The sequence below is a fragment of the Microcaecilia unicolor genome, chromosome 9 (assembly GCF_901765095.1).
Source record: "Microcaecilia unicolor chromosome 9, aMicUni1.1, whole genome shotgun sequence".
Classification (NCBI taxonomy): domain Eukaryota; kingdom Metazoa; phylum Chordata; class Amphibia; order Gymnophiona; family Siphonopidae; genus Microcaecilia; species Microcaecilia unicolor.
This window is the reverse complement of record NC_044039.1, coordinates 8,683,095-8,709,099: the sequence shown is the minus strand read 5'-3', so window position 1 is coordinate 8,709,099 and position 26,005 is coordinate 8,683,095. Positions and strand designations below refer to the sequence as shown.

At 41.8% G+C, this 26,005-nt stretch overlaps 1 protein-coding gene across 6 annotated transcripts in view; it reads right to left on the bottom strand.

Moving 5' to 3' along the window:
* Window positions 1-26,005, bottom strand: part of CNOT2 (CCR4-NOT transcription complex subunit 2) — a 156,103-nt gene that overhangs the window by 60,484 nt on the left and 69,614 nt on the right. For all 6 annotated transcript variants that reach the window (XM_030214116.1, XM_030214114.1, XM_030214110.1 and 3 more), the window contains 3 exons: window positions 9,110-9,257; window positions 5,721-5,903; window positions 4,395-4,474 (listed from right to left, as the gene is read on the bottom strand). In XM_030214116.1, the coding sequence (XP_030069976.1) occupies window positions 4,395-4,474; window positions 5,721-5,903; window positions 9,110-9,257 (411 nt within the window). The remainder of the gene's footprint in view (window positions 1-4,394; window positions 4,475-5,720; window positions 5,904-9,109; window positions 9,258-26,005) is intronic.

Genomic DNA, 26,005 nt, shown 5'->3' with positions numbered 1-26,005 from the left:
CGGGCTCATCCATTTGACATAGTACAGCACTGCCACTGGACTGGTCTCTCTCTTCTTTCAATAAGCAGCAATGATACAGAGAGTAACTCCCTTGCAGCCTTCCTCCATACATGTAATGCTTAAAACCTCCTGATGCTTCTTCAGGAGTGGAGGAGTAGCCTAGTGGTTAGTGTAGTGGACTTTGACCCTGGGGAACTGAGTTCGATTCCCACTGCAGCTCCTTGTGACTCTGGGCAAGTCACTTAACCCTCCATTGCCCCTGGTACAAAATAAGTACCTGAATATATGAAAACCGCTTTGAATGTAGTTGCAAAAACCTCAGAAAGGCAGGATATCAAGTCCCATTTCCCTTTCCCTATTTGAGATTCTACATGGAATGTTGATACTATTGGAGATTCTACATGGAATGTTGCTATTCCACTAGCAACATTCCATGTAGAAGCCTGCCTGCCCTTGCAGATCAGCAACGCAGCCGCGCAGACTTCTGTTTCTGTGAGTCTGACGTCCTGCACGTATGTGCAGGACGTCAGACTCACAGAAACAGAAGCCTGCGCGGCCACGTTACTGATCTGCAAGGGCAGGCTTCTACATGGAATGTTGCTAGTGGAGGAGTAGCCTAGTGGTTAGTGCAGAAGACTCTGATTCTGGGGAACTGGGTTCGATTCCCACTGCAGCTCCTTGCGACTCTGGGCAAGTCACTTAACCCTCCATTGCCCCCGGTACAAAATAAGTACCTGAATATATGTAAACCGCTTTGAATGTAGTTGTAAAAACCTCAGAAAGGCGGTATATCAAGTCCCATTTCCCTTTCCCCCTTTCCTGTCAGTTTCTTAGGCAGACAACAGTATTGTTAGAGCCTTCCTTCATGCGAGGGCTTCACTTAGAACAGCAAAGAGACTGAACAAGACACTATCTACATAGTATATTAAAAACTGTTGTGCAAGAACTTAATGATCCAGCTAGATGATAAAAATATTAACATTTCTTTTTTTTTTACAATTCAAAGACCTAGAAAAGAACCTTGGAAATTTGAAAAAAGAAATCACTTTATTGCTTTCCATATTTAGGGGAAAAAAACCCTCAAAAGAGAACCAAACTTGAATGACAAGGATTAGGAAGGATGTGTGCACGACAACTTTTGAAGAAAACTCCCAAGCTTTAAATGCAAATAAATAATAATAATAAAAGTTACCTGCAAATGAAAATAATTCAGCTTACAAATGGAGCAGTGCACCTCTATTATACGAGGGTTGAATGGAAAGTAATGCGTCCACCTCCATAACGTTTACTACTACTACTTATCATTTCTATAGCGCTACTAGACATATGTGGCGCTGTACACTGAACATGTAAGAGACAGTCCCCCTGCTCAACAGAGCTTACAATCTAATCAAGACAGACAAACAGGGCAAATAAGGGAATGGACTTCCTGAGCCTGTATGCCTAGCTCCATCTCTGCCTGTTTTCAAATCTATGCTGAAAGCCCACCTTTTCACCACTGCTTTTGGCTCCTAACCACTACTCAATTCCCCTATCCTTGTTCCTTCTCACCCAGTACTTTCCTCACCCTTAATTGTCTTGTCTGTCTGTATTTTTAGATTGTAAGGTCTATCGAGCAGGGACTCTCTCTCTGTGTCTGGTGATCAGCGCTGCGTGCGTCTGGTAGCGCTATACAAATGTTAATAATAAGGACAAACAGTAGCAAAATTTTGTGCAGAATCCCAAAGAGTAGCAAGATTCCGGAATTACAAAGGCTACTACTATTTATCATTTCTATAGCGCTACTAGACGTACGCAGTGCTGTACACGGAACATGCAAGAGACAGTCCTTGCTCGACAGAGCTTACAATCTAATCAAGACAGACAAACAGGACAAATAAGGGATAAAGGACACGGGTACTGAACAAGTGAATAGGAGTTAGGAGTTAAAAGCAGCCTCATAAAGTGGGCTTTTAGCTTAGATTTGAAGACAACCAGCGCTGAAGCTTGATGTACTGATTCAGGAAGTCTATTCCAGGCATATGGTGCAGCAAGATAAAAGGAACGGAGTTTGAAGTTGGCAAAAGATGAGAAGGTACATATAAGAGAGATTTGCCTGAAGAATGGAGTTCCCAGGAAGGAGTGTAAGAAGAGATACTGAGGAGCTGCAGAGTGAATGCACTTATATACGTCTGTACATCTAGCTCCATCTCTACCTACTACTACTACTAATAACATTTGTATAGCGCTACCAGGCGTATGCATCGCTGAACATGAGACACACAGAGACAGTCCCTGCTCAAAGAGCTTACAATCTAGGTAAAAACAGACAGACAAGACATACTGGTAAAGAGGAACAGGAGAGAAGGAGGGCAAATGCTATGCTGAAAACCCACCTTTTCACTGCTGCTTTTTAGCTCCCGTTACTTCCCTCACCCGTAACTGTCTTGTCTGTCTGTATTATTTAGATTGTAAGCTCTTTTGAGCAGGGACTGTCTCTTTGTATCAGGTGTTCAGCGCTGCGTGTGTCTGGTAGCGCTATACAAATGCTAATAATAATAATAAATGAAGATATTGCAATGAATAAAAAATAAAAATAATGCTTGAAACCTATTATATATATTTACTTTTCTACATAGTCATCACCATTCAGCACATAATTCTGCCAATGATGGATGCATTTTTTTAAAAGCCGTTGTGAAAGAACTTGATAAGATATAATACAGCCAGAGACCCCCCCCCCCCCCCCCCACTGGAATGGTGGAGGGTAGAGCCATGGAACTCAGCCTACTAGAGACATAGGCCAAGTCAGAAATCTGATGGTTGACATAACTAGAAGCTGGCTGGAAAAGCATGGCTTAGTTTTTAGGCCTAGACTAAGACCAGAATGGCCTGAACTGGAAAAGTTAGGTCAAGGAATATGAAAACAAAATGGAAGATTTAAAATATGGACAAAATGGAAACTTTAATATCAGTTACAAAGTGGAATTTTCTCTAATCTAAGTTAGAAAAACAAGTTGAGAAAGAGTGCGTCATGCCAGGTGTAAGGAAATGATTGAGAAAGAGGGGGTGTCAACTTTCCAATTAAGCAAGATTGTGGTCAGCTAGTTTGGGATAAACAACTTAACATGGTAGCTTATGGGCCCCATTACTTAGAATGGAGATAGGAGAATATATAAGGCGGGTAGATTTAGGGCGTGTCAGAAGACCTTTTGACTTGCTACACGAAGTGCTGTCCGACTGTCCATCCATCTGCTTGTATACCTGATCTTGCTGTATTATTGTGGTAAGCTATAATAAAGCTGATTATTCTTGCATCCTGTTCCCTTACTCTTTCCTGTAGAATATGTAGAGATTTAGTTAAGCTCTTGGGGTAAGAATGGTTAGTGAGATGATACCTAAGCACACATATACTGGTTGGGAGTCAGAGGAGAGCCTTCAGGGGAACCTCTCTGGTAGATGGCTGGTTTGCCACCCTACTAGAGGGGTTCTTCGTGGGTCCATCCAACCCAGATTAAAAACAAACTGCACGTATTGTCTCTTCAACCAGTTGCTCACTGTCCTTTATACTTCATTTGAGTTGAACAGATGCCACAAAGTATTCCTTCTATTTTGGAAAAAAAATGGAAATCTCATGGTGCCAAGACTGGATGGGGTAAGACGGTAAGAACCCATCTTCACAACTGCCTTTGTGGTGTTTCGTGCTGTTTGAGGCCCAACGTTGTCATGTTGCAACAAAATTTCCTTCTTGTGGTTCCAAACTCTTCTCTTTCAATGTTTACAGGGTTAAGTGATCCTCCTATTGTCCTTTACGAGTTTGTCAACCTTTCTCAAGTGAGATTCGTCCATTGCCGTCACTGATCATCCACTTTATTTTTGATCAGACAAATCAGCCTTTCCTGGTTACAATCCTTACATTTTTGGGCCCAGCGAAGCACAATGTTCACATCAACACAGTCATCACCATAAACAACCTTCAACAGTCAGAAATTCTATCATGACATACGGCTTAAATCACACCGAGTATTTGCTGCATGCTTCCATTTCACAAGCAATAGCAAAACAGGCTCTTCACACAAACATTTCACATCAACTGAGTTTCTGATTTCAAAGAACGAGTGAATGTCTACAAACTCGTGTAATGCATTAGTGCTGCCATCTGTTGATGAATTATGGAGGTGGAAGCATTACTTTTCATTCAATCCTTGTATTATCTGATCACCACAGTACTTCTCATGTCCATACTCGGCGACTACCAGAGGCTTTTGTCATCTTCATTACTGCTACCATCAACCAGTTACAAACAATATTTAGACAATAAATTATGATTAAAAGGGTAAACTGAATCATTTACCTAATACAGACTTAAAACTCATTTCTTTTTTCCCTACTTATATTTAAAAGGCCCTGCTTACCCGTTCCATTGAAAATGTTACTTGATAAGGAGTTGTTCATTCCAAACGCCTGATTCCGGTTCATTCCAAATCCAGACATACTATGTATATAAAAAACAAGAACTTAGAATACAATACAGTTGACAACATGCATTAAAAAAATGAAAAGGCAAGAGTCTATGTTAAATTTAAAGTTTAACAATGCCCTGTTGATTTTATTTATCAATGTCATATGATCTGACAATTTCAAGGCTGAGTGAGTCAAGGTTGTATCTTTATTAAAGGTGCATTTGCAAGAAGACTATGGAAACAAGAAGGCTGAGGTATTTCATCTATTAGAAAAGGACTACAAACCTAATGACAGACTGTCAGCTAAACATCACCATTGCTTTACTCAGCGTGTAGTTGGACTCTGGAACTCGTTGCCGGAGAATGTGGTGGCAGCGGCTGGCCTTATTTTATTTTTTTTATTGCATTTGTATCCCACATTTTCCCACCTTTTTGCGGGCTCAGTGTGGGAGTTTAAGGGGGGTTTGGACAGATTCCTGAAGGAAAAGTCCACTGAACATTATTTATTTATTTAGGGGGGGGGGGGGGTTGCCAGATTCTTGAAGCCTGGATTGGCCGCTGTCGGAGATAGGATGCTGGGCTTGATGGACCCCTGGTCTTCTCCTAGTATGGCGGTGCTTATGTGCTTATATTGCTGTTGGTGATGGAGAAGGTGTACAGAGCTTGCAGTTCTTACCAGGACATAGGGGTTCAAGGTGCGCTAAAAAATGGCCTGCGGTAGTGTAGGTGTGTGTTTTGCGAGCGCGCAGAATCATTTTTTTTTTCAGCGCACCTGCAAAAAATTGTGTTTTTAAAATTTTTGCTGAACCTGGACGTGCGGCAAAATGAAAACTGCCGTGCGTCCATCTTGGGTCTGAGACCTTACCGCCAATCATTGACCTAGCGGTAAAGTCTCACGCAGTAACCGGGAGATAATGACCTGCGCACGTCCGATACGCGCATCCAAAAATGTAAATTATTTTTCAGATTGCTCATATCGGATGTGCGCCAAAAATAAAATTACCGCAAGAGCCACGCGGTAGCCGAGCGGTAACTCCATTTTGGCGCACATAGACGCTTACACGACTTAGTGAAAGGGCCCCATAGTGTAACACTGATAGCCAATAGACACAGCAGTAAACCTCCTCCATTCTTAAGTCATCAAAATTCTGTGGCCAGCTTATGCAAATCACTTTAATATTACCTGTGATCAATGCACACAACATAAATCTTATACTTCAATACTGCAAGTAATAAGTGACAAGCCACAAAACTGTCATACAATCATTGTCCTCGTACCTGTTCACAGTAAAAGGTTGTCGGGAGGCTTGCTGCTTTGGCATACATATTATGCTAGGTGAGCTTCTGTTAGGGCTGCCTAACCCCGAACTGCTCATATTATTTGTCCTGCTGGGAATTCCAATGCCCTGTCCAACCTGGGAATGGTTCATCATATTCCTGGGATTCATAGGCAAAATACCCCTGAGAAAACAGACATAAGTCTTCATTTGTACTCTGAAACTGGACAGTATTATCATCTCCCTTTTACACTTATCTACAACTTTACGTCGTGAAACAACACTCTTAATAAAGCTTTAATAAAGGCTCTCTGCTACAATGGTTATGTATGTACCATGCTGAGAAAAGTCTGTGAACCTGTGAGGATGTCTGTATTGTAACAAAATTTATATTCAAAATATGATGTGATCCTAGTCAAACCCTGAAGAGAGCAAAACATAACCTCCATTGAAAAAATAACTCAGATAAGGTCAACCATTAGAAAAAAACTGAAGGAAACATGGAAGGAAACTAGGAAGAAACAATGACTCTGAAAAAAATATTGCTGTTCACCAGAGTACTTGGATCACCTATATCGGTGAGTCTGACATCGGTGCTGGGGAAAATGGTAGAGGCTATTATTAAAAACAAAATTACAGAGCACATGCGAGGACATGGATTACTGAGACCGAGTCAGCACGGCTTTTGTGTGGGGAAATCTTGCCAGACCAATTTACTTCAATTCTTTGAAGGAGTAAACAAACATGTGGACAAAGGGGAGCCGGTTGATATTGTGTATCTGGATTTTCAAAAGGCGTTTGACAAGGTACCTCATGAAAGGCTACAGAGGAAATTGGAGGGTCATGGGATAGGAGGAAATGTCCTATAGTGGATTAAAAACTGGTTGAAGGATAGGAAACAGAGAGTGGGGTTAAATGGGCAGTATTCACAATGGAGAAGGGTAGTTAGTGGGGTTCCTCAGGGGTCTGTGCTAGGACCGCTGCTTTTCAATATATTTATAAATGATTTAGAGATGGGAGTAACTAGCGAGGTAATTAAATTTGCTGATGACACAAAGTTATTCAAAGTCGTTAACTCGCGACAGGATTGTGAAAAATTACAGAAGGACCTTACGAGACTGGACGGCTAGATGGCAGATGACGTTTAATGTGAGCAAGTGCAAGGTGATGCATGTGGGAAAAAAGGACCCGAATTATAGCTATGTCATGCAAGGTTCCACGTTAGGAGTTACGGACCAAGAAAAGGATCTGGGTGTCGTCGTCGATAATACACTGATTGTGGTCTAATGAATTTGTCTGAGTAACAACATTTTTCTTTAGTTTTATTTCTGAATCAAGTGGATGCTTGTAAGATAATCTTTAATTTTAAAAAAAAGTACAGTTCATTCCAGAGTTCACAAACTTTTTCTCAGCTCTGTAAATACGTAGAGAGGCAACATCATGTTAAAATAATTAAAAAAAAAAAAAGCAGGACCTTTACAGCTTCTTTTCAGTTGATTATGCTAGTTTGCCTGCTTCTCTTGCTATGATGTCATGTACTTAATGAAAATCTCAACAAAATCCTGTTCAAAAACAAACAAACAAAAGGATATCAAAAGGCTGTCTGCCACGTGAAAGACCATGGTGGCCTGGATCACTATTGAGAAGCCAGGTGGTTTTGCTGTTCATCATGTTTGTCCCTATTTTTCTTTAACATTAAAAACTGGCACACTATAGAAAGATGAAAGCAGACAAGGATGAAAGATGAAAGCCGACAAGGAATGGATCCTCAGGAGCTTAGCCGAGATTGGGTGGCAGAGCCAGTGGTGGGAGGCGGGGATAGTGCTGGGCAGACTTATACGGTCTGTGCCGGGGCTGGTGGTTGGGAGGAGGGGAAAATGCTGGGTAGACTTATATGGTCTGTGCCAGAGCTGGTGGTGGGAGGCGGGGATAGTGCTGGGCAGACTTATACGGTCTGTGCCGGGGCTGGTGGTTGGGAGGAGGGGAAAATGCTGGGTAGACTTATATGGTCTGTGCCAGAGCTGGTGGTGGGAGGCGGGGCTGGTGGTTGGGAGGCGAGGATAGTGCTGGGCAGACTTATACGGGCTGTGCCAGAGCTGGTGGTGGGAGGCGGGGCTGGTGGTTGGGAGGCGGGGATAGTGCTTGGCAGACTTGTACGGTCTGTGCCCTGACGAGGACAGGTACAAATCAAGGTAGGGTATACACAAAAAGTAGCACATATGAGTTTATCTTGTTGGGCAGATTGGATGGACCGTGCAGGTCTTTTTCTGCCGTCATCTACTATGTTACTATGACATACACCTTGTGGTGTCATGGTTTTTCATGTCGTCAGAACACCCCCCCCCCCCCCCCCCCACACACACACACACACACAAAAAAATGTTGTGCATTTCCTGGCTATTGAGCAGCAAAATCATCAGGGAAACAAGTTGAAAATGCGTAAGAATGCAAAAGATCTGCAGTATGTAATTTCCTAGTCCACTTCCCTGCAATAAAGGGAGTGGGGGGGGGGGGGGGGCAACGAAGGATGAATCAGTGTGTGCCCTTTTCATGCATGTATAACACGCTTTACATGTGAGAAATGCTCCCCTCCCCTCCCCCCCCCCCCAAAAAAAAAAAAAAAAAAATATATATATATATATATATATTGCAGATGCTTTTGTTTAGGTGGCTGGGCAGCTCAAATGTCAAAAATAGAGGGCAAATCCACTAAGTATGAAACAACAACAATCAGGGAAAAGCCTCAAAGAGCTTGGGCTCCGTTTAGCTTGAGGAGACTTTCTACACAGTCCCCAAGCTCTTTGAGGCTTTTCCCTGATTGTTGTTGTTTCATACTTAGTGGATTTGCCCTCTATTTTTGAATTTTTGATACACATCCACACCACATATTGAGATTTAGCAGCTCAAATGTCATACATATGTGCTATTTTCTAAATACACTTCTGGGAACTACTTCTCACAATTCTCCTAAAAGCAAACGCACTGCAGAAGATGATGTACTTTCAGCAGGACAGAAAAAAAAGATCATTATTAGAAAAACCATTTAACCTGGGTACATATTGAAATTCAAGCTCATAACCTTCATAGATTCAGAATATTGCCTTTAGCGGATTGCTATATATACGTATAACTTTCCATGAACATTCAAGCACACATACTGTTGTTATCAAAGCATCCAAAAGAAGACATTTCAAATTCAATTATGTTGAAATATTCTGCAAAATTTTCCACAGTTTACTTAACAGCATGCAAATGAAAAATATGCATTTAGTTTTTATGGAACCTATGTTCCGAACCACAGAATTAAGTTGGTTTTAATAAAGAATTATACTGCAGGGATGCACTACCATTTTAAACCACTCAGCTAGAGAAACAGGGATATGAATATACCTGCTTGGCGACGGAGGCGTATGAAGCGACATTGTTGGTACCCCTGTCGTTGGCGTTACATGGCTCGCTAACTGAGTGCCCTGTGATAAGCTGCGATTTAACTGAGGAGTACTGTTGCTCATTCCCCTCATTGGAAGGCCTAGTGCACCTAAAAATAAAGGTTCAGAGAGAGAGAGAATTATTTATCAACAAGTTGATGTATACACACAGTAAAGATCACGCACTGAATTTTATTGAATACACTACAAGATATAATTTAGAACCTTTGGCAGATACTATTACCTGGGAACTAATGATTTGGTCAGATCATTTTCTTTTAGATTTTTATTTAAAGGTCCCTAAAGTTCAATTTCAAGTTATCAATTCCAACCAGGAATATTTAGGTCACAAATATCCAAGTAGCGATTGTTTTTGGTAAGAGATTTCATCAAAGTTAGATTTTTCTAATTTAAATTTTCAATCAATGATATGGTTGTAGAATTCTACTACTTTGTATGTTTTAGATAATTTATCACCTTTACACAATAAGAAGCAGAAAAAAAATTGATAATCCTTGGTACTCAGATACTTTGGTAATGCTGAAAAAAATCTTGTAGATCATTAGAAAGGCATTGAAGGAAAAATAAGGATGGTATTTCCTATTTTAGAGGGTCTTTTACTTTTACTAAGGCGCGTTCACATTTTTAGCACGCTAAACGTTAAGAGACGCCAATGCATTCCTATGGGCGTCTCCAACGGTATGATCTTAGATTCAAATCTGACCTTTGAATTTCAAATTAATGAGCTTAAAAAGAAGACTTTCTTTAACTTATATCGCCTAAGAGCTATAAGATTATCCCAATATTCATCCGGTGGCAGACAGAGCATTTGCTGTCCGCCGGTGGCATTAAACCTGGATATTCAAAGTTGGGCAGTTTCCGGTGACTGCCATTGAATATCTGGGTTTATTTTGGCCACTAAAATGTTACTTGGCTATACCAATATTCAGTGCTAACTGGTTAACTTTGTAGCGGTCAAAAATAGGCCTGCTACTTAAGCGGCCTATTTTTACCACTCAACTGGTTTGATGCTGAATATCCACACCTAACCAACTAGCCACTAACTGGGATATTTAGCAGGAGATAACAGGTTTATCGCCCGCTGAATATCCGTGGTTAGGCATTTAAACGCTATTTAACCAGCCAGGAACCGTAACTGGCCAGTTAGTTTGAATATCAAAAGTATGAGTTTTATCAAATCAGGTCTTGAATACCACTAAAATCCCCTCACTAGGGTTCAGTGTGGTTTACATAATAGGTGTAAAAGAGCAGACTGTTAGAATGAATGCATGCGGCCAGAGTCTTATAGGAAAGTCAGATGAATAATAAGAAGAGACAGGCATTGTACTGAATGTTATGAAATAAAATTCGGGGAATAGCAAGGTTTTAGCCTCTTCCGGAAAGTAAGGTAGATAGTATCTGTTCTTATGGAAATAGGTAGCGAGTTCCATATTGTCACTCCAAGTACAGGGACTAGAGAGACAAAGATCTTCTGAAATTGGATTGCCTTATGAAATAGTGTTACTAGTGTCAGTTGTTCTTTTAGTCTGTTGGACTGGGCTAAACCTAGTGGAGCAACTTTAGTCAGCAATTCTGATGTAAAACCCTGTAAGATTTGAAAAACTAAACAGGCAGATTTAAACCTGATTCTATCTGATATGGGAAGCCAGTGAAGTTTGATAAGAAAAGAGGAAACACTAGTGTATCTATTCAATTTGAATATCAGTCTAGCAGCAGTGTTCTGTATAATCTGCAATTTCTTCTGATATTGACACCTAATACCAAGAAATAAGACATTACAGCAATCCAGGTGTGGTAGAATTAGCATTTGTACCAGCAGAGCAAAGACTTTTTGATCAAAGAAAGATCTGATAAGATGAAGCTGCCTCATTTTTAATAGCGATTTCTTCCACAGCTGGTTAATATGTAAGGAGAACACGAGTGAGGAGTCAAGTATGACCCCTAATACTTTGATTTCTGACTCTATTGCAACGTTTTGACCATTTGGCAATGTTATTGAAGCTGGAACCACAGTTCCCTGATTCGGAACCATAGCATCTTGGTTTTCTGCTCATTTAGTTTTAGTTCACATTAATTGATTTGATTTGCTTACTTTATTTCTTTTTTGTCTATTAGATTGTAAGCTCTTTGAGCAGGGACTGTCTTTCTTCTATGTTTGTGCAGCGCTGCGTATGCCTTGTAGCGCTATAGAAATGCTAAATAGTAGTAGTAGTCTCTTGTAACCAGAGCTAATAGTGTGATGTCATAATGCCTCAGTCCACCAATAAGAGCCAACCTCATCAGTGATGTCACAATGGCTTGATTGTCCTATACTTGGCTCACTTTTATTACATAGCTCTTTGAGCAGGGACTGTCTTTCTTCTATGTTTGTGCAGCGCTGCGTACGCCTTGTAGCGCTATAGAAATGCTAAATAGTAGTAGTAATAGTAGTAGTAGTTTGTTGGTCAGGGCCCAAGTACTGACAGCATTCATGCCAGCCGTTACTGACTGAGTTGGGTCTTTATTTGCAGAGGTCACTGGTAGGAGAAGTAGGATGTCATCAGCATATGACAATAGAAGCTCACTGAGTTTCAGATGTATTGTGCTGAGGGATGACATAAAGTAATTGAATAGGATGGGTGAGGATGGGAAACCCTGAGGAACTCCACAAGTTAGGCAACCAGTAGTCGGAGAGTTGATTGTTTTGTTTAACAGAATAACTTTGGTTTGAGAGGAATTCGCTGAACCACTTGAGAACAGTACCAGTTACTCCTATCTGATCCAAGCATTCCAGAAGCAATGCGTGATCCACTACATCAAACACCGCAGAGATGTCAAATTGAGCAGTATTACTTGATCTCCTTTACACAGATGTTGTCTGACATATGTAGTTAGGACTAGCATCAAGGCTTCCTTGCTGTGTGCAGGTCTGAAGCCAAATTGTGAACAATGTAGAATATAGTGAAGATACTTACCTGTAACAGGTATTCTCCGAGGACAGCAGGCTGATTGTGCTCACATGTGGGTCGATGTCCGCGTCAGCCCAGGAATCGGCATTTTGCAAGCAAAAAAATTAAAAGTTTTGCCAGAGTCTTCTGGCGCATGTGCAACGTGCACCGCGCATGTGCGGACTGATTTCCCGCCCGCCGCGTGAGCGTGCCACTTTAGTTAAATCAAAAAGCATACAGTATCAACTCCAAAGGGGAGGTGGGCGGGTTTGTGAGAACAATCAGCCTGCTGTCCTCAGAGAATACCTGCTACAGGTAAGTATCTTCACTTTCTCCGAGGACAAGCAGGCTGCTTGTTCTCACATGTGGGGAATCCCTAGCAACCAGGCTCACTCAAAACAATGAACACTGGTCAATTGGGCATCGCAACGGCAAGGACATAACATAGATTGACCTGAAACCATAAACAACTAACTGGGAGTGCAGCCTGAAACAGAACAAAAATGGGTCTAGGGGGGGGTGGAGTTGGATCCTAAAACCCGAACAGATTCTGCAGCACCGACTGTCCAAACCGACTGTCGCGTTGGGCATCCTATTGAAGGCAGTAGTGAGATGTGAACGTGTGGACTGATGACCACGTTGCAGCCTTGCAAATCTCCTCAACGGAGGTTGACTTTAAGTGAGCCACTGACGCAGCCATGGCTCTAACAATATGATCCTCTAGAATCAGCCCAGCTTGGGAATAAGTGAAGGAAATGCAATCTGCTAGCCAATTTGAGACTGTGCATTTTCCGATGGCGACTCCCCTCCTGTTGGGATCAAAACAAACAACTGGGCAGACTGTCTGAAGGACTTTGTCCGTGCCACGTAAAAGGCCAATGCTCTCTTACAGTCCAAGGTATGTAAACTGCTTTTGCCAGGGCGGGTATGAGGACAGGGAAAAAAATGTTGGCAAGACGATAGACTGGTTCAGATGGAACTCCGATACCACCTTCGGCAAGAACTCAGGGTACGTGCGGAGGACTACTCTGTTGTGATAGAACTTAATATAAGGTGCATGCACTACCAAGGCCTGAAGCTCACTGACTACGAGCTGAAGTAACAGCCACCAAGAAAACGACCTTCCAGGTCTTCAGATGGCAGGAATTCAGTGGCTCAAAAGGAGCATTCATCAGCTGGATGAGAATGACATTGAGATCCCATGACACTGGTAGAGGCTTGACCAGGGGCTTTGACAAAAGCAAACCTCTCATGAAGCGAACAACTAAAGGCTGTCCAGAGATAGGCTTACCCTTTACATGGCGATGATAAGCACTAATTGCACTAAGGTGAACCCTTACGGAGTTGGTCTTGAGACCAGACTCTGACAAGTGTAGAAGGTATTCAATTCAAGTAGGGTCTGTGTAGGACAAGAAAGAGGATCTAGGGCCTTGCTGTCACACCAGACGGCAAACCTCCTCCATTTGAAAGAGTAACAAGAGGTTTACGACAGTGGTCTCTCCTTTCAGCTCCTGGCCAAAAGAACTACAAAGGGGAACCAAAAATGAACGATCTTACCAACTATTGCCCAGACGCATCTATCCCACTAGTAGTCAAACTGATGGAGAGCCTGGTGACCAAACAGCTTACTGAATACATGGACAAGTTCTCACTACTACATGAATCACAATCAGGATTCCGCCCCCTTCATAGTACTGAAACTGTACTAGTCACTCTCCTGACCAAATTCAAGCATGAAATAGCCACAGGTAAAAGCATACTCCTCCTCCAATTTGACATGTCGAGCGCATTTGACATGATAAACCGCAATATACTACTACGACTCCTAGACCACTTTGGGATTGGTGGATATATACTTAGTTGGATCAAAGGTTTTCTAACCACCAGAACATACCTAGTAAAATCAAATACAAACATAACACCACCGTGGAAAGCAGACTGTGGAGTACCTCAAGGATCACCACTATCACCAATACTCTTCAACATAATGATGATCCCACTGGCCAAGTCTTTATCCAATCAAGGCCTCAACCCGTTCATCTATGCAGACGATGTCACAATTTACATCCCCTTCAAATACGATCTGACAGAAATCACCAATGAAATCAAGCTCGGTCTGAACACCATGGACTCAGGGGCAAATTCATTTCAACTGAAACTGAACACTGAAAAAACACACTGCCTCATCCTCTCATCCCAACACAATAACTATAAACCCACAACCATAAACGCCCCAGACCACATCCTCCCTATTTCAGACAGCCTCAATATACTCGGCGTCACAATTGACCGCAATCTTACATTTGAGAGCCAAGTAAACTCCACTATAAAGAAAATGTTCCACTCAATGTGGAAACTCAAACGTGTAAAACCTTTCTTCCCGAGGGAAATATTATGTAACCTAATACAATCAATGGTACTAAGCCATACAGACTACTGCAATAGAATCTATGTGGGATGTGAAGAACAATTCACAAAGAAACTTCAGACAACCCAGAACACAGCAGCCAGGCTGATATTCAATAAAACACGATTCGAAAGTGCCAAACCCCTCCAAGAAAAACTGCACTGGCTCCCAATCAAAGAACGTATCACCTTCAAAATCTGCACCCTGGTTCACAAGATTATCTAAAGTGTAGTCCCAGGATACATGACAGACCTCATAGACCTACCAACCAGGAACAGAACTGGATCATCACGAACATATTTAAACCTTCATTACCCAAACTGCAAAGGACTCCAGTACAAAGCTACCTAAGCATCCAACTTCTCCTATATTAGCACAGAACTATGGAACAAACTGGCAAAAGGTGTGAAAACAATCTATGACCATCTAAACTTCAGGAAATCACTAAAAACCTACCTGTTCAATAAGGCAAACCATACCGACCCAACATAAATGCCTCAACTCTGCAACACTAATTTTAGAAAATTATTGAAACCCGTCCTGTTCAAGAAGGCTTATTCTCCAGGTTCAACATAATCTGATTAACTCCTGGTTTCAACAAGATTCATGGACACTAATTATCTTATATTATCTTTTACATATTGTTGCTTAAATGATGCCTATATGTTTACTATCTTACTTTTACATTGTTTAATTGTACTTTTCTGTACTGTAGCCTTCCCTTCAGTTTTGTGTAAGCCACATTGAGCCTGCAACTAGTGGGAAAACGTGGGGAATAAATGTATTAAATAAATAAACAGCAAAACCATAGATTGTATTGGACACTAAATAACCTCCCCTATCTTTGACCCCTAATGTGTATGTGTCATACCTACCCTTTCCGAACTTAACATCACATTGTATTTGTTCCCCTACTGGACTTGGCGATTGCCTTTATGGTACTATGTAAGGCACATTGAGCCTGCAAATAGGAGGGAAAATGTGGGGTACAAGTGTAACAAATAAATAAATATTTACATATTAAATGACAGCAAATACAGAATAGTATGGTCTGTCCAGTAAGGTGGCTGAACTTGTTCCTCTCTAATTTTAACACTTCAAAAAAAAGATAAGATTTGCTCTGATTCTATCCTTTTGCTATACAAGGATCCTCTGTGTTTTGTCTCACACCTTTTTTTGACACTATTTATGTCTCCACCACCTCCATCAGGAGGCATGCCACCATCTTTTCTGTGATAAAGTATTTCCTGGTGTTGCTTTTTAAGCTTACTCTTTTGCAGTTTCATTTCATTTCTCTAGTTCTACAGCTTCCCAGTTTTTGAAAAAGATTTGTTTGTTCGTTAATGCTTTTCAAGTATTTAACATTTTTACGGGCATTTTCGATATGATATCTACATTCGACTTTGGACATTTTGTTATCTGAATATCAAATATAGCCATTTTTGAAACAGCAAAACGTCTATTTTTTTTTTTCCAAAAATGGACACTTACTGGATGTGTTTAAGCGCTGTGTGTTTATCTTTTTGGTCCATTTTTGAAGAAAAAAAAAAAACATCCAAGTGAAAAATGCACAAAATCAAGTCACTGGGATGTAGGAGGAGCCAGCATTCTTAGTAGACCTGGCCAAACTGACATCCCAGCAGAGCAGTGAGGCATCCTAGGGGGCACTGCAGTGGACTTCACCTAAAAGCTCCCAGGTACACATCTCACCGTTGCTCCCTTATATTGTACTAGCCGTTAAGCCCGTAAAAACGGGCGAGTATTGCAGCCCTCCTCTCTCCCCTGGCCTCACCCCTCCACCGATCCTCCCCCCCCCCCCCCATATCCAGCGACCCTCCTCTTTCCCTTGGCCTCCCCCCTCCCCCCCATGTCCAGCAACCCTCCTCTGTGCCCTGCTCTCACCCCAAGTCCAGCAACCATGGCCTCTCCCCCCTGCCCTCCCCCCATGTCCAGCTACCCTCATCGCCGCCGCTCCCTCCACCCTCCGTGCCGGGCCCCCTGCACTGACCTGACAGCGCCTCTCACCTCACGCTACAGGCAGCAGTAGATCGCTCTGCTGTTGCCTGCATCGCTTCCACACGGGGGTGAGAGGCGCTGTCAGGTCAGTGCAAGGGGCCCGATACGGAGGGGGGCGGGAGCGGCGGTGGGGATGGGGGGGGGAGGGTGGAGGTTGTTTCGCACGATGTTCCTTTCCAGGCGGCAGCGTCGTCGTCCGACAATTCAACTCCGTTTCCCTCTCTGTTCCGCCCTCTGACGTCTTGACGCGAGGACGGGACAGAGAGGGAAGTCTGTACTGCGCATTTGCGAGTGAGTACGGTCACTTTCCGTTTATATGTTTGATAGTGAGCCCTCCAAAACCCACAGTAGGTTATTGGTGGGTTTTGGAGGGCTCACACTTTCCACCACAAGTGTAACAGTTAAAGTGGATTATGGGCCTGGGTCCCCTTCTCCAAAGTGCACTGCAACAACCACTAGGCTACTCCAGGGACCTGCTTGCTACTCCAATAGGACTGCCTATAACATCTGAGGCTATCAGAGGTTGGTATATACTGTTTCTTTCACATCTTTGGGGGGTGGTAGGGGGTCACTGACCACTAGGGGAGTAAGGGGGGGGGGTCATTCCTTTATTCCTCTAGTGGTCATCTGGTCAATTAGAGCACTTTTTTGTGACTTAGTCATTATTAAAACACATCTAGCTCAAAACATCTTAGTTTTTGTTCTGTACGTTTTTTTTGTTTTGTTCCGTTACGGCCGAAAAACGCCCAGGTCTTAGGAAAGAACAAATCCTGCCCTAAATATGCCCCCTTGAGATCTGAACGCACTGCAGACAAACTGCATAGAAACACATCTGGAAAATGGGTTTCGAAAATACAGATTTGGACGTTTTGGTGAGCAAAATGTCCAAATGCTGCTTTATGCTATTTTCAGATGATTTTCTCTTTCAAAAATGAGCCCTGTAGTATCATATCTCCCCACCTTTTCTTTCCTCTGGGGTATACATATTCAGATCTTCTTCTCATACGTCTTAAGCTGCAGTCCCCATACAATTTTTGTTATATTCCTCTGAACGGCTTCAATTTTTATATTCTTAGTGAGATATTGTGCATTGTGCCTGCATGTGTGGGAAAATGTGGGATACAAATGAACCATAAATAAATAAATATGGTCTCCAAAGCTGAACAAATGTGGTCTCACCAACAGATGCACAACTTGTATGATTCAGCATGCCTTTTACGTCAGCTATTTCTTGTGTGTATCTGACCTGGTTTTCCGTTTGTCTCTGTAAAGAGACAAATAAGACCCTAAGGGTGTCCTTGCCAAAAAAAATCTATTGCGTTGTTGCCAAAAGAAAATATAAGAAAACTAAAGGCAGTCTCCCAACAGGAGATTCAGAACACCTGGGTCTCAAATTCAAAGTGGTCCAGAGTTTGGCTCCAATAAAGATTTTTAAACAATTCCAAGGCTGCTAGTGAGCATTTTCTAACTTTAAGCCAGCTGTGCTGATAATAGTGGAGTGGAGGAGTGGCCTAGTGGTTAGGGTGGTGGATGTTGGTCCTGGGGAACTGAGGAACTGAGTTTGATTCCCACTTCAGGCACAGGCAGCTCCTTGTGACTCTGGGCAAGTCACTTAACCCTCCATTGCCCCATGTAAGCCGCATTGAGCCTGCCATGAGTGGGAAAGCGCGGGGTACAAATGTAACAAAAATAAAATAGATACTATTGGAGATTCTACATGAAATGTTGCTACTATTGGAGATTCTACATGGAATGTTGCTACTATTGGAGATTCTACATGAAGCCTGCGCGGCCACATTGGTGATCTGCAAGGGCCGACTTCTACATAGAATCTCAAATAGTAGCAACAGTGGAGGAGTGGCCTAGTGGTTAGGGTGGTGGACTTTGGTCCTGGGGAACTGAGGAACTGAGTTTGATTCTCACTTCAGGCAGAGGCAGCTCCTTGTGACTCTGGGCAAGTCACTTAACCCTCCATTGCCCCATGTAAGCCGCATTGAGCCTGCCATGAGTGGGAAAGCGCAGGGTACAAATGTAACAAAAATAAAATAGATACTATTGGAGATTCTACATGGAATGTTGCTACTATTGGAGATTCTACATGGAATGTTGCTAGCAACATTCCATGTAGAAGCCTGCGCGGCCACATTGGTGATCTGCAAGGGCCGACTTCTACATGGAATGTTGCTAGTGGAATAGCAACATTCCATGTAGAATCTCAAATAGTAGAAACAGTGGAGGAGTGGCCTAGTGGTTAGGGTGGTGGACTTTGGTCCTGGGGAACTGAGGAACTGCACAGGCTACTTGCTCAGTGTTCTCAGTCTCCCTCTGCTGGTAGGTGTGTATAACCCAAGCGTCTTGACCGGTCTGGAGGGTCTAGAGGAAAGGAAATTAGCAAGTAATGCCTAATTTCACCATTTTACCCATGGATGCTGAAGCTTTCATTATTGGGCAACCTCTTAGCAGGTGAAAGTATGAATGTTCCACAGTACTCACTCTGCTGCTCCCCAATATCTCTCCACACTCGTCTTTCCCTACACCCCTTTCCCGTGCACTCCGCTCCATGGATAAATCCTTCTTACCTGTTCCCTTCTCCACTACTGCCAACTCCAGACTTCGCACCTTCTATCTCGCTCCACCCTACGCCTGGAATAAACTTCCTAAGCCCCTACGTCTTGCCACATGCTTGACCACCTTTAAATCTAGACTGAAAGCCCACCTCTTTAACATTGCTTTTGACTCGTATCCACTTGTAACCACTCGCCTCCACCTACCCTCCTCTCTTCCTTCCCGTTCACATTAATTGATTTGATTTGCTTACTTTACTTATTTTTTGTCTATTAGATTGTAAGCTCTTTGAGCAGGGACTGTCTTTCTTCTATGTTTGTGCAGCGCTGTGTACGCCTTGTAGCGCTATAGAAATGCTAAATAGTAGTAGTAGTAGTAGGAACTGAGTTCGATTCCCACTTCAGGCACAGGCAGCTCCTTGTGACTCTGGGCAAGTCACTTAACCCTCCATTGCCCCATGTAAGCCGCATTGAGTCTGCCATGAGTGGGAAAGCGCGGGGTACAAATGTAACAAACAAACAAAAAAAAATACTAATTTGCAAGACGGCAAGGTAGGAAGGATTATGAGTTGACTGTAGGATTATGCAGTGATACAGAGAGACCTCAACTATGGGGCTGCCCTTTCCTCCCCACCTCCTGTCCTCATCATGATCCTCTCGGAAGACGGTTACATATTAAGGTTTCCATAATTGTTGAAGAAAATGTACCCGGCTCTTCACTTATTTTATTTTGGTCTTTCACCAATAGCTAGTTGCTTTCTATTCAGTCACAAAGAAGTAATTTTGACATAATTTAATACCATGTTCTGTTAGGGACTGATCTGTAATCTGCATTATAACACTCTGGCAGGAATTTCATTATTTACATGATATCCGAGACAGCACTAAGGCTTAAAAGTGCCTTCTCTTTGATGGCATCATGAATCACGATCAATGCACCGGAATACATTTCTTATTCAGTGACAAAGAAAGAAATTCCTCTGTGAGTATTTATTATTCAGCTTTCCTCCATTAACTCTCTTTAGCATCTCTTCTCATATCAGCTTTCATACTACTATTAGTTACCAACCATATGCCCTTTCATCTTATTCCTCAGTTATCTCATCCATGTTTTGAAATCTTTTTGTAGGCATTTTCCCAGCATTATTCAACCAAGTTATCACTCCGCTTTTGAACGAAACCCAGTTCATCCTTTTCATTTTCATCAATTTAAAAGACGGGGGGGGGGGGGGGGGGGGGGGGAGGAGAAACATTTATCTTCAAGTCTCTTCATTTGTCTCACTGAACTCTTTTGATTCCCACCATGAAATAGCTTTCATGATGTTTGTCCTACAAAATCAGCACTTCTTCACTTACATAGCTCCCTTTTCTCTGCTAAACATGCAAAGCATATCATTTCCATTATGAACTGTTAAGATCTATTCTATATTTTCTTTCTTTCTATTCTCCCTATAAAAACCTGGAAATTTCTCACTCTTTCTGAACTTGGTTAACACTCTCTCTCGATTGTTACTTTTATGTCTGTAATAACCACACCATTTCGGCTCATTGCCTTATCCATTTCTCTTTTGTTTCTGCAGGGGTCCTTGAATACTATTCTCGAGTAGTCCAGTATGTCCTACAAAATCAGAGAAATCTTAATTTCTTACTAAACCTCTTAACCTAACTGCAATACACGTTTACCTTTATTAAAATATTCTACCCTGCCCTTCCTGCTAGAAAAGTGAAAATGTATATTCACCTCTGTTTTGTACTTTCTATGTCACCACTTGCAAACACAGATGCCTATACGTGATCCTCCAAGAATAGGTCTAGATAGACGAGTATATTTCTGTGAATATCTACTGAAAAAATTAAGAGCAAGCAATACCTCACAACAGTTCTGCTAGTAAATAATTGTAATAATATTTATAGTAGTATCTTAACAGAGAACAGGGCATTTCTTGAAACACACATTACTATGCCTAATACATCATAGAAAAATAAATATAGAAACAGAGAAAATACCGTAAGAAAAAGATCAAACGGCCTATCCAGCTTGCTCATCCTCCCTTCCTTTCTCTTAGAGATCCTGTGTTCTTGTCCCATGTTTCTTGAATTCAGATACAGCCCCCATCTCTACCACCTCCGTTGGGAGGTCGTTCCATCCATCCACCACCCTTTCTGTAAAGAAATATTTGCTTAGATTACTCTTGAGTCTATCCCTTTTCACCTTCATCATATAACGCCCATTTCAGGGCTTTCTTTCAAATCGAAAACAGGCTCATCTCTTGTGCCTTGAAGATACTTAAATATCTCTATCATGTCTACAGAATTGGAATTAACTTTATTTTGACCCAAGCAAAAACCGTGTTCCTCAACATCTTTCATGCTCTTGATGAAAGTACAAAATATGAAGATGTTCCACGTGCATATGAACTGATACATTTAGGCGCAAGCCACAAGAGCACACTCAGTTTAATAGGACAGGCTTAGTGAGCAGGAGGCAAGTATCTCACACCATTGCATTTACCAGCATCAAAAAGTTGCTCACATTCTCACTCCTTTCTGGGCAAGTCCATGTCAATGACCGTTTCAGGCCCATTTTTGTTTCTTTGCTTATAACTCATTGAATTTCTTCAACATCCTTGTTCTCCGTTTGCTCTGCTTTTTACCCTTCTCACATTCCTTTATTCTCATTCACAAACTTTCCATTCTGTGGTTCTTTCCAAAATCTTTATTTTGTGTTTCCTTTATAATTGTATTTCATTATTCTTTACTACCGTGGTTTTAACTTTTGCTCAATTCTCAGACAACACCTTAAGTGGAGGCGTAGCCTAGTGGTTAGTGCAGCGGACTTTGATCCTGAGGAACAGGGTTCAAACCCCACTGCAGCTCCTTGTGACTCTGGGCAAGTCACTTAACCCTCCATTGCCCCAGGTACAAAATAAGTACCTGAATATATGTAAACCGCTTTGGATGTAGTTGCAAAATACCACAGAAAGGGGTATATCAAGTCCTATTTCCCTTTCCCTTATGACATCACAATATCAGAAGTGAGCCAAGTATTGGGCAATCAAGCCATTGTGACATCACTGATGAGGTTGGCTCTTATTGGTGGAATGAGTGGAGGAGTAGCCTAGTGGTTAGTGCAGTGGACTTTGATCCTGGGGAACTGAGTTCGATTCCCACTGCAGCTCCTTGTGACTCTGGGCAAGTCACTTAACCCTCCATTGCCCCAGGTACAAAATAAGTACCTGTATATATGTAAACCGCTTTGAATGTAGTTGCAAAATACCACAGAAAGGTGGTATATCAAGTCTCATTTCCCTTTCCCTTTCTCTCTACTCTTTTCCTTCATTCCTACTTTTCTCCATTCCCACTCATATCTTCTCCTTCTTGTTGTCCCCATTCCTACATTTCACCCATTTTCCCCTTTTCTGTTGTCACCTATTTTGCTTTCCCACGCAAAAGCCCACTTCCACTTGAGCCGCAGTTTCTCATCTGCTATAGACAATGTTAAACCAGTTCCTATACAGCAGTGCTCTTTATTATTAGGGGCTGCGACTAGATTCCAGACCTATCAATCCTAAGTGCAGCACCCTGTCTCTCTTCCCCAATACACACACCCCTCCCATCTTCTCTGGAGGCTTGTATGTTCAAACCCTTATGGTCTGGCTTTTAATTCAGTAATGTCCTTTGACTTCACCAAAGCACTGGCATTAATGGGGATGTTGCTATTCCAGCAGATATTTTTACAACATTTCTGGCTAAAAGTCCTCTCGCACATGCTTTCTTCTGGTTAGAATCAACATTAGCCTTTTTCACCTGTTTAAACACCCATGTTGTTTTCATCATTCCCATAATCTCTTCTTTGCCCCACTTTTCTGCCTTGAATACATTGTAAATTCTGTTGAGCAGGGATTCTCTGGTATGTGTTTGTGTACAGCACCGAGTACATCTAGTAGCACTGTAGAAATAATAAGTAGTAGAAGTATAGGTAGTCATAGCAGCAGTCATTTTCAGGGACATTTCCCTTATCATGGAGGCATGCTATTGTGCTTCCCATTTTCAAAAAAAATTATCATGAGATCTTGATAACATTGCCATCTACTTCCCATTCTCAATCTCCTTTTCTGCTCCTTGAAAAAACAAATGCATTACACCAAGGCAATCAGAAATGCTGCTGTCTCTTTAATGAACAAATTCAGATACAATCTTGATTCATTGTCTCCCTGGATCTAAGTGCAACATTTGACTTAGTAGACCCTATTCCCCTTATGTTGCAGTTGACAAATTTGGATATAAGGGGTATAGCCTATGAGTGGTTTGATTCATATCTAACTGACCACTCATTTACTGTTGCACCCAAGTTAAAGTTTTTTAGGAGTTATCAGCTACCCCAGGGGTTGCTGCTTGTTTAGTACCCTTAGATATCCCCATTCAAAACCTTGATCTTAGTGGCTTCTTTTAGCTAATGGCATGCAAGTGGTAGAATTCATTGATCCACTTGCTCCTGATCTCACTCACCTTCACTTCTGTCTAAATGTTGCAGCCGATTGGCTACATCAGAATGCCTGAAGTTGAACCATTCAAAGCAGTGGCTATGTAGATGGCAAGGCACACCCTACGTCTCCGTTTAGCTCCATAAATCAAGAGGGTGCCCATATCTACGAGAAGACATCACCATCCTAGTCATCCATCTTGGTTCTTGTCAAGCAAAGTGCAACAGTCAGACAGCAGTGTCTATTCAGTCAATTTCCAAAACGTTGGATCTGAAGCATAAAATTCAACGGACTGTAGGTTTCAATATGTTATTCCACTATTCTGTAGTGGTAGAACTGGTAATTAAAAACGCAAAAAAAAGCACAGAGCATTTCACAATATACCTCCTGGAAAAGGTCCTCAATTGCTAGATCATTTGGACAAAAAGACATTTCCGGGAGCAATGCTGTCAGCCAGATCCACAGCTCATCAGCTTTACAATACTGCAAGGATTTTCCTCCCACCTTCCCACATAGTCACAATTTGAGTTCTGTACTTTCAGGAGCAGAGAGGAACATGAAACACATTTTATCTGCTCAGCTTATATCATCTCATTTAGATTTTTGGCATCTGCCATTGCTCTCACTTTGCATGGACTGCAAGCTGGAGTTTGCATGTGTGAAGACATGCAGGCATGGTTGATACCCTTTTTTAGTGATAAAGTTAAAGTGACTATGTGCAGATACTATCAAAGATCAAATGTTTCTACTTGCAACAACTGTCTGCAGTGACATCTGAGTTGACATCTTCATGTAATAAAATCATACTAAAGGAAACATTCATACCCTTCTCTAAACATCTGCAACCATCTCAGTGACAGCCTTATACCACACCTCATCCAGAAGTAAGAAGGCAACATAAACAGGTCACCACTGTTTGTCTTTTTCACTTGGCTACCTGAACACCATCAGTCCCTTTCACAAAGACATACCCCCGTCTGTTAAGTGATGGGTACAGTTTTTTTCTACAGGAATGGCAGAAAAAAAAATTCATGGGTACCCAGGCATCATCAAGTCAGGTTAATGGCTCACAGTGTGGTCTCAATTAGCTCACACGTGTACTTGCCTCCATTCACAAGAAAGGAAGTACAAAAAAATACTATTAATAAGCTATGCACTGGTAAGTGTCCAGGACCTGATGGACATATTTTAGACTTCTATAAGAAATTCTCTGACAAGTTTTTTTTTCCATTAAGGGAACCTGGTGCTGCAGTGGGAATTTTTTATGATACTCTGATCACATTAATACATAAACCAGATAAGAAAAGGCTTGAATGAGCTCCTGTAGACCCATTTCCTTAATGTACACAAACGTTATGGTTCTGGCTAAAATGCTAAAGATGAAAGACAACCCTGCCTGTCTTGGTTTATTATGAACAGACTGGATTTGTCATGATGTGCCTGTCAGTCAGGTGATAATTTAACATCATTGTTTTGGCTAGCTCAGAAAAATAAATCGAGGTGTAGCAGAATCCCTCAAAGCTGATACGGGGATCCTTTTACTAAGCTGCGGTCTGAGGCACCCTGCGGTAAATTGGCAATCTGAATGCACAAAACACATGTTAAAAAATATATTTTAATTTTTCTGCCAAGGAGGCATGTCTGGGGACAGAGAGGAGGCATGACAGCATGAACCAGTTACCACAGCTAGGTTACCACATGTTAACTGATTAGTGTGGGATTAGCCCGTGACTCCTCACCACCCACAAAATGGGTGTCGGTAATAGCCTGTGACTCCTCACCACCCACAAAATGGGTGTCAGTAACTGCTCACACATGAAGGGTTTCTTTTACAAACCCGTGCTAGCGATTTCTGCATGGCAAATGAGAGGAAGCCCATTCAATCCCTATGGGCTTCCTATCATTTGCCATGTGGGAATCACTAGCATGGCTTTGCAAAAGAGGCCCTAATTTCTTTAATGGCTGTGAACTAATGGCAAAATTAGCACATGGCCATTTTCCAGCCTCAGAAAAATGGCCAACAGGAAAGACCCTCACAGGGGTACACGAAGGCCACTTTTTACCATCACTTAGTAAAAAGACTGCAAAGTGCTTAAATCCAGAAAACAGCACCCAAGGGAGCCAGCGGTCACTTGAGAATAACCACTTTACTATAAAAGTAACCTTTATGAATTAAAAGGTATTTAAGCCAATACTGTCTGGACGTTCGATGCTAATAAAATGCCTAAAATGTTTGGGCATTATAATGCCTGCATCGGGGCACGATGTATATAGTTCTCAGGACATAAAAACACACCTATAAATAATATAAAACATAGATACGGACATATATCAGATACATAAATGCATTATTTACATATACAGTTATACAGTGCAAACAATTCAAAATGGAGAACTTAATATAAAACTAAGAAAAACTAAGAAATAAAAAAAATAATT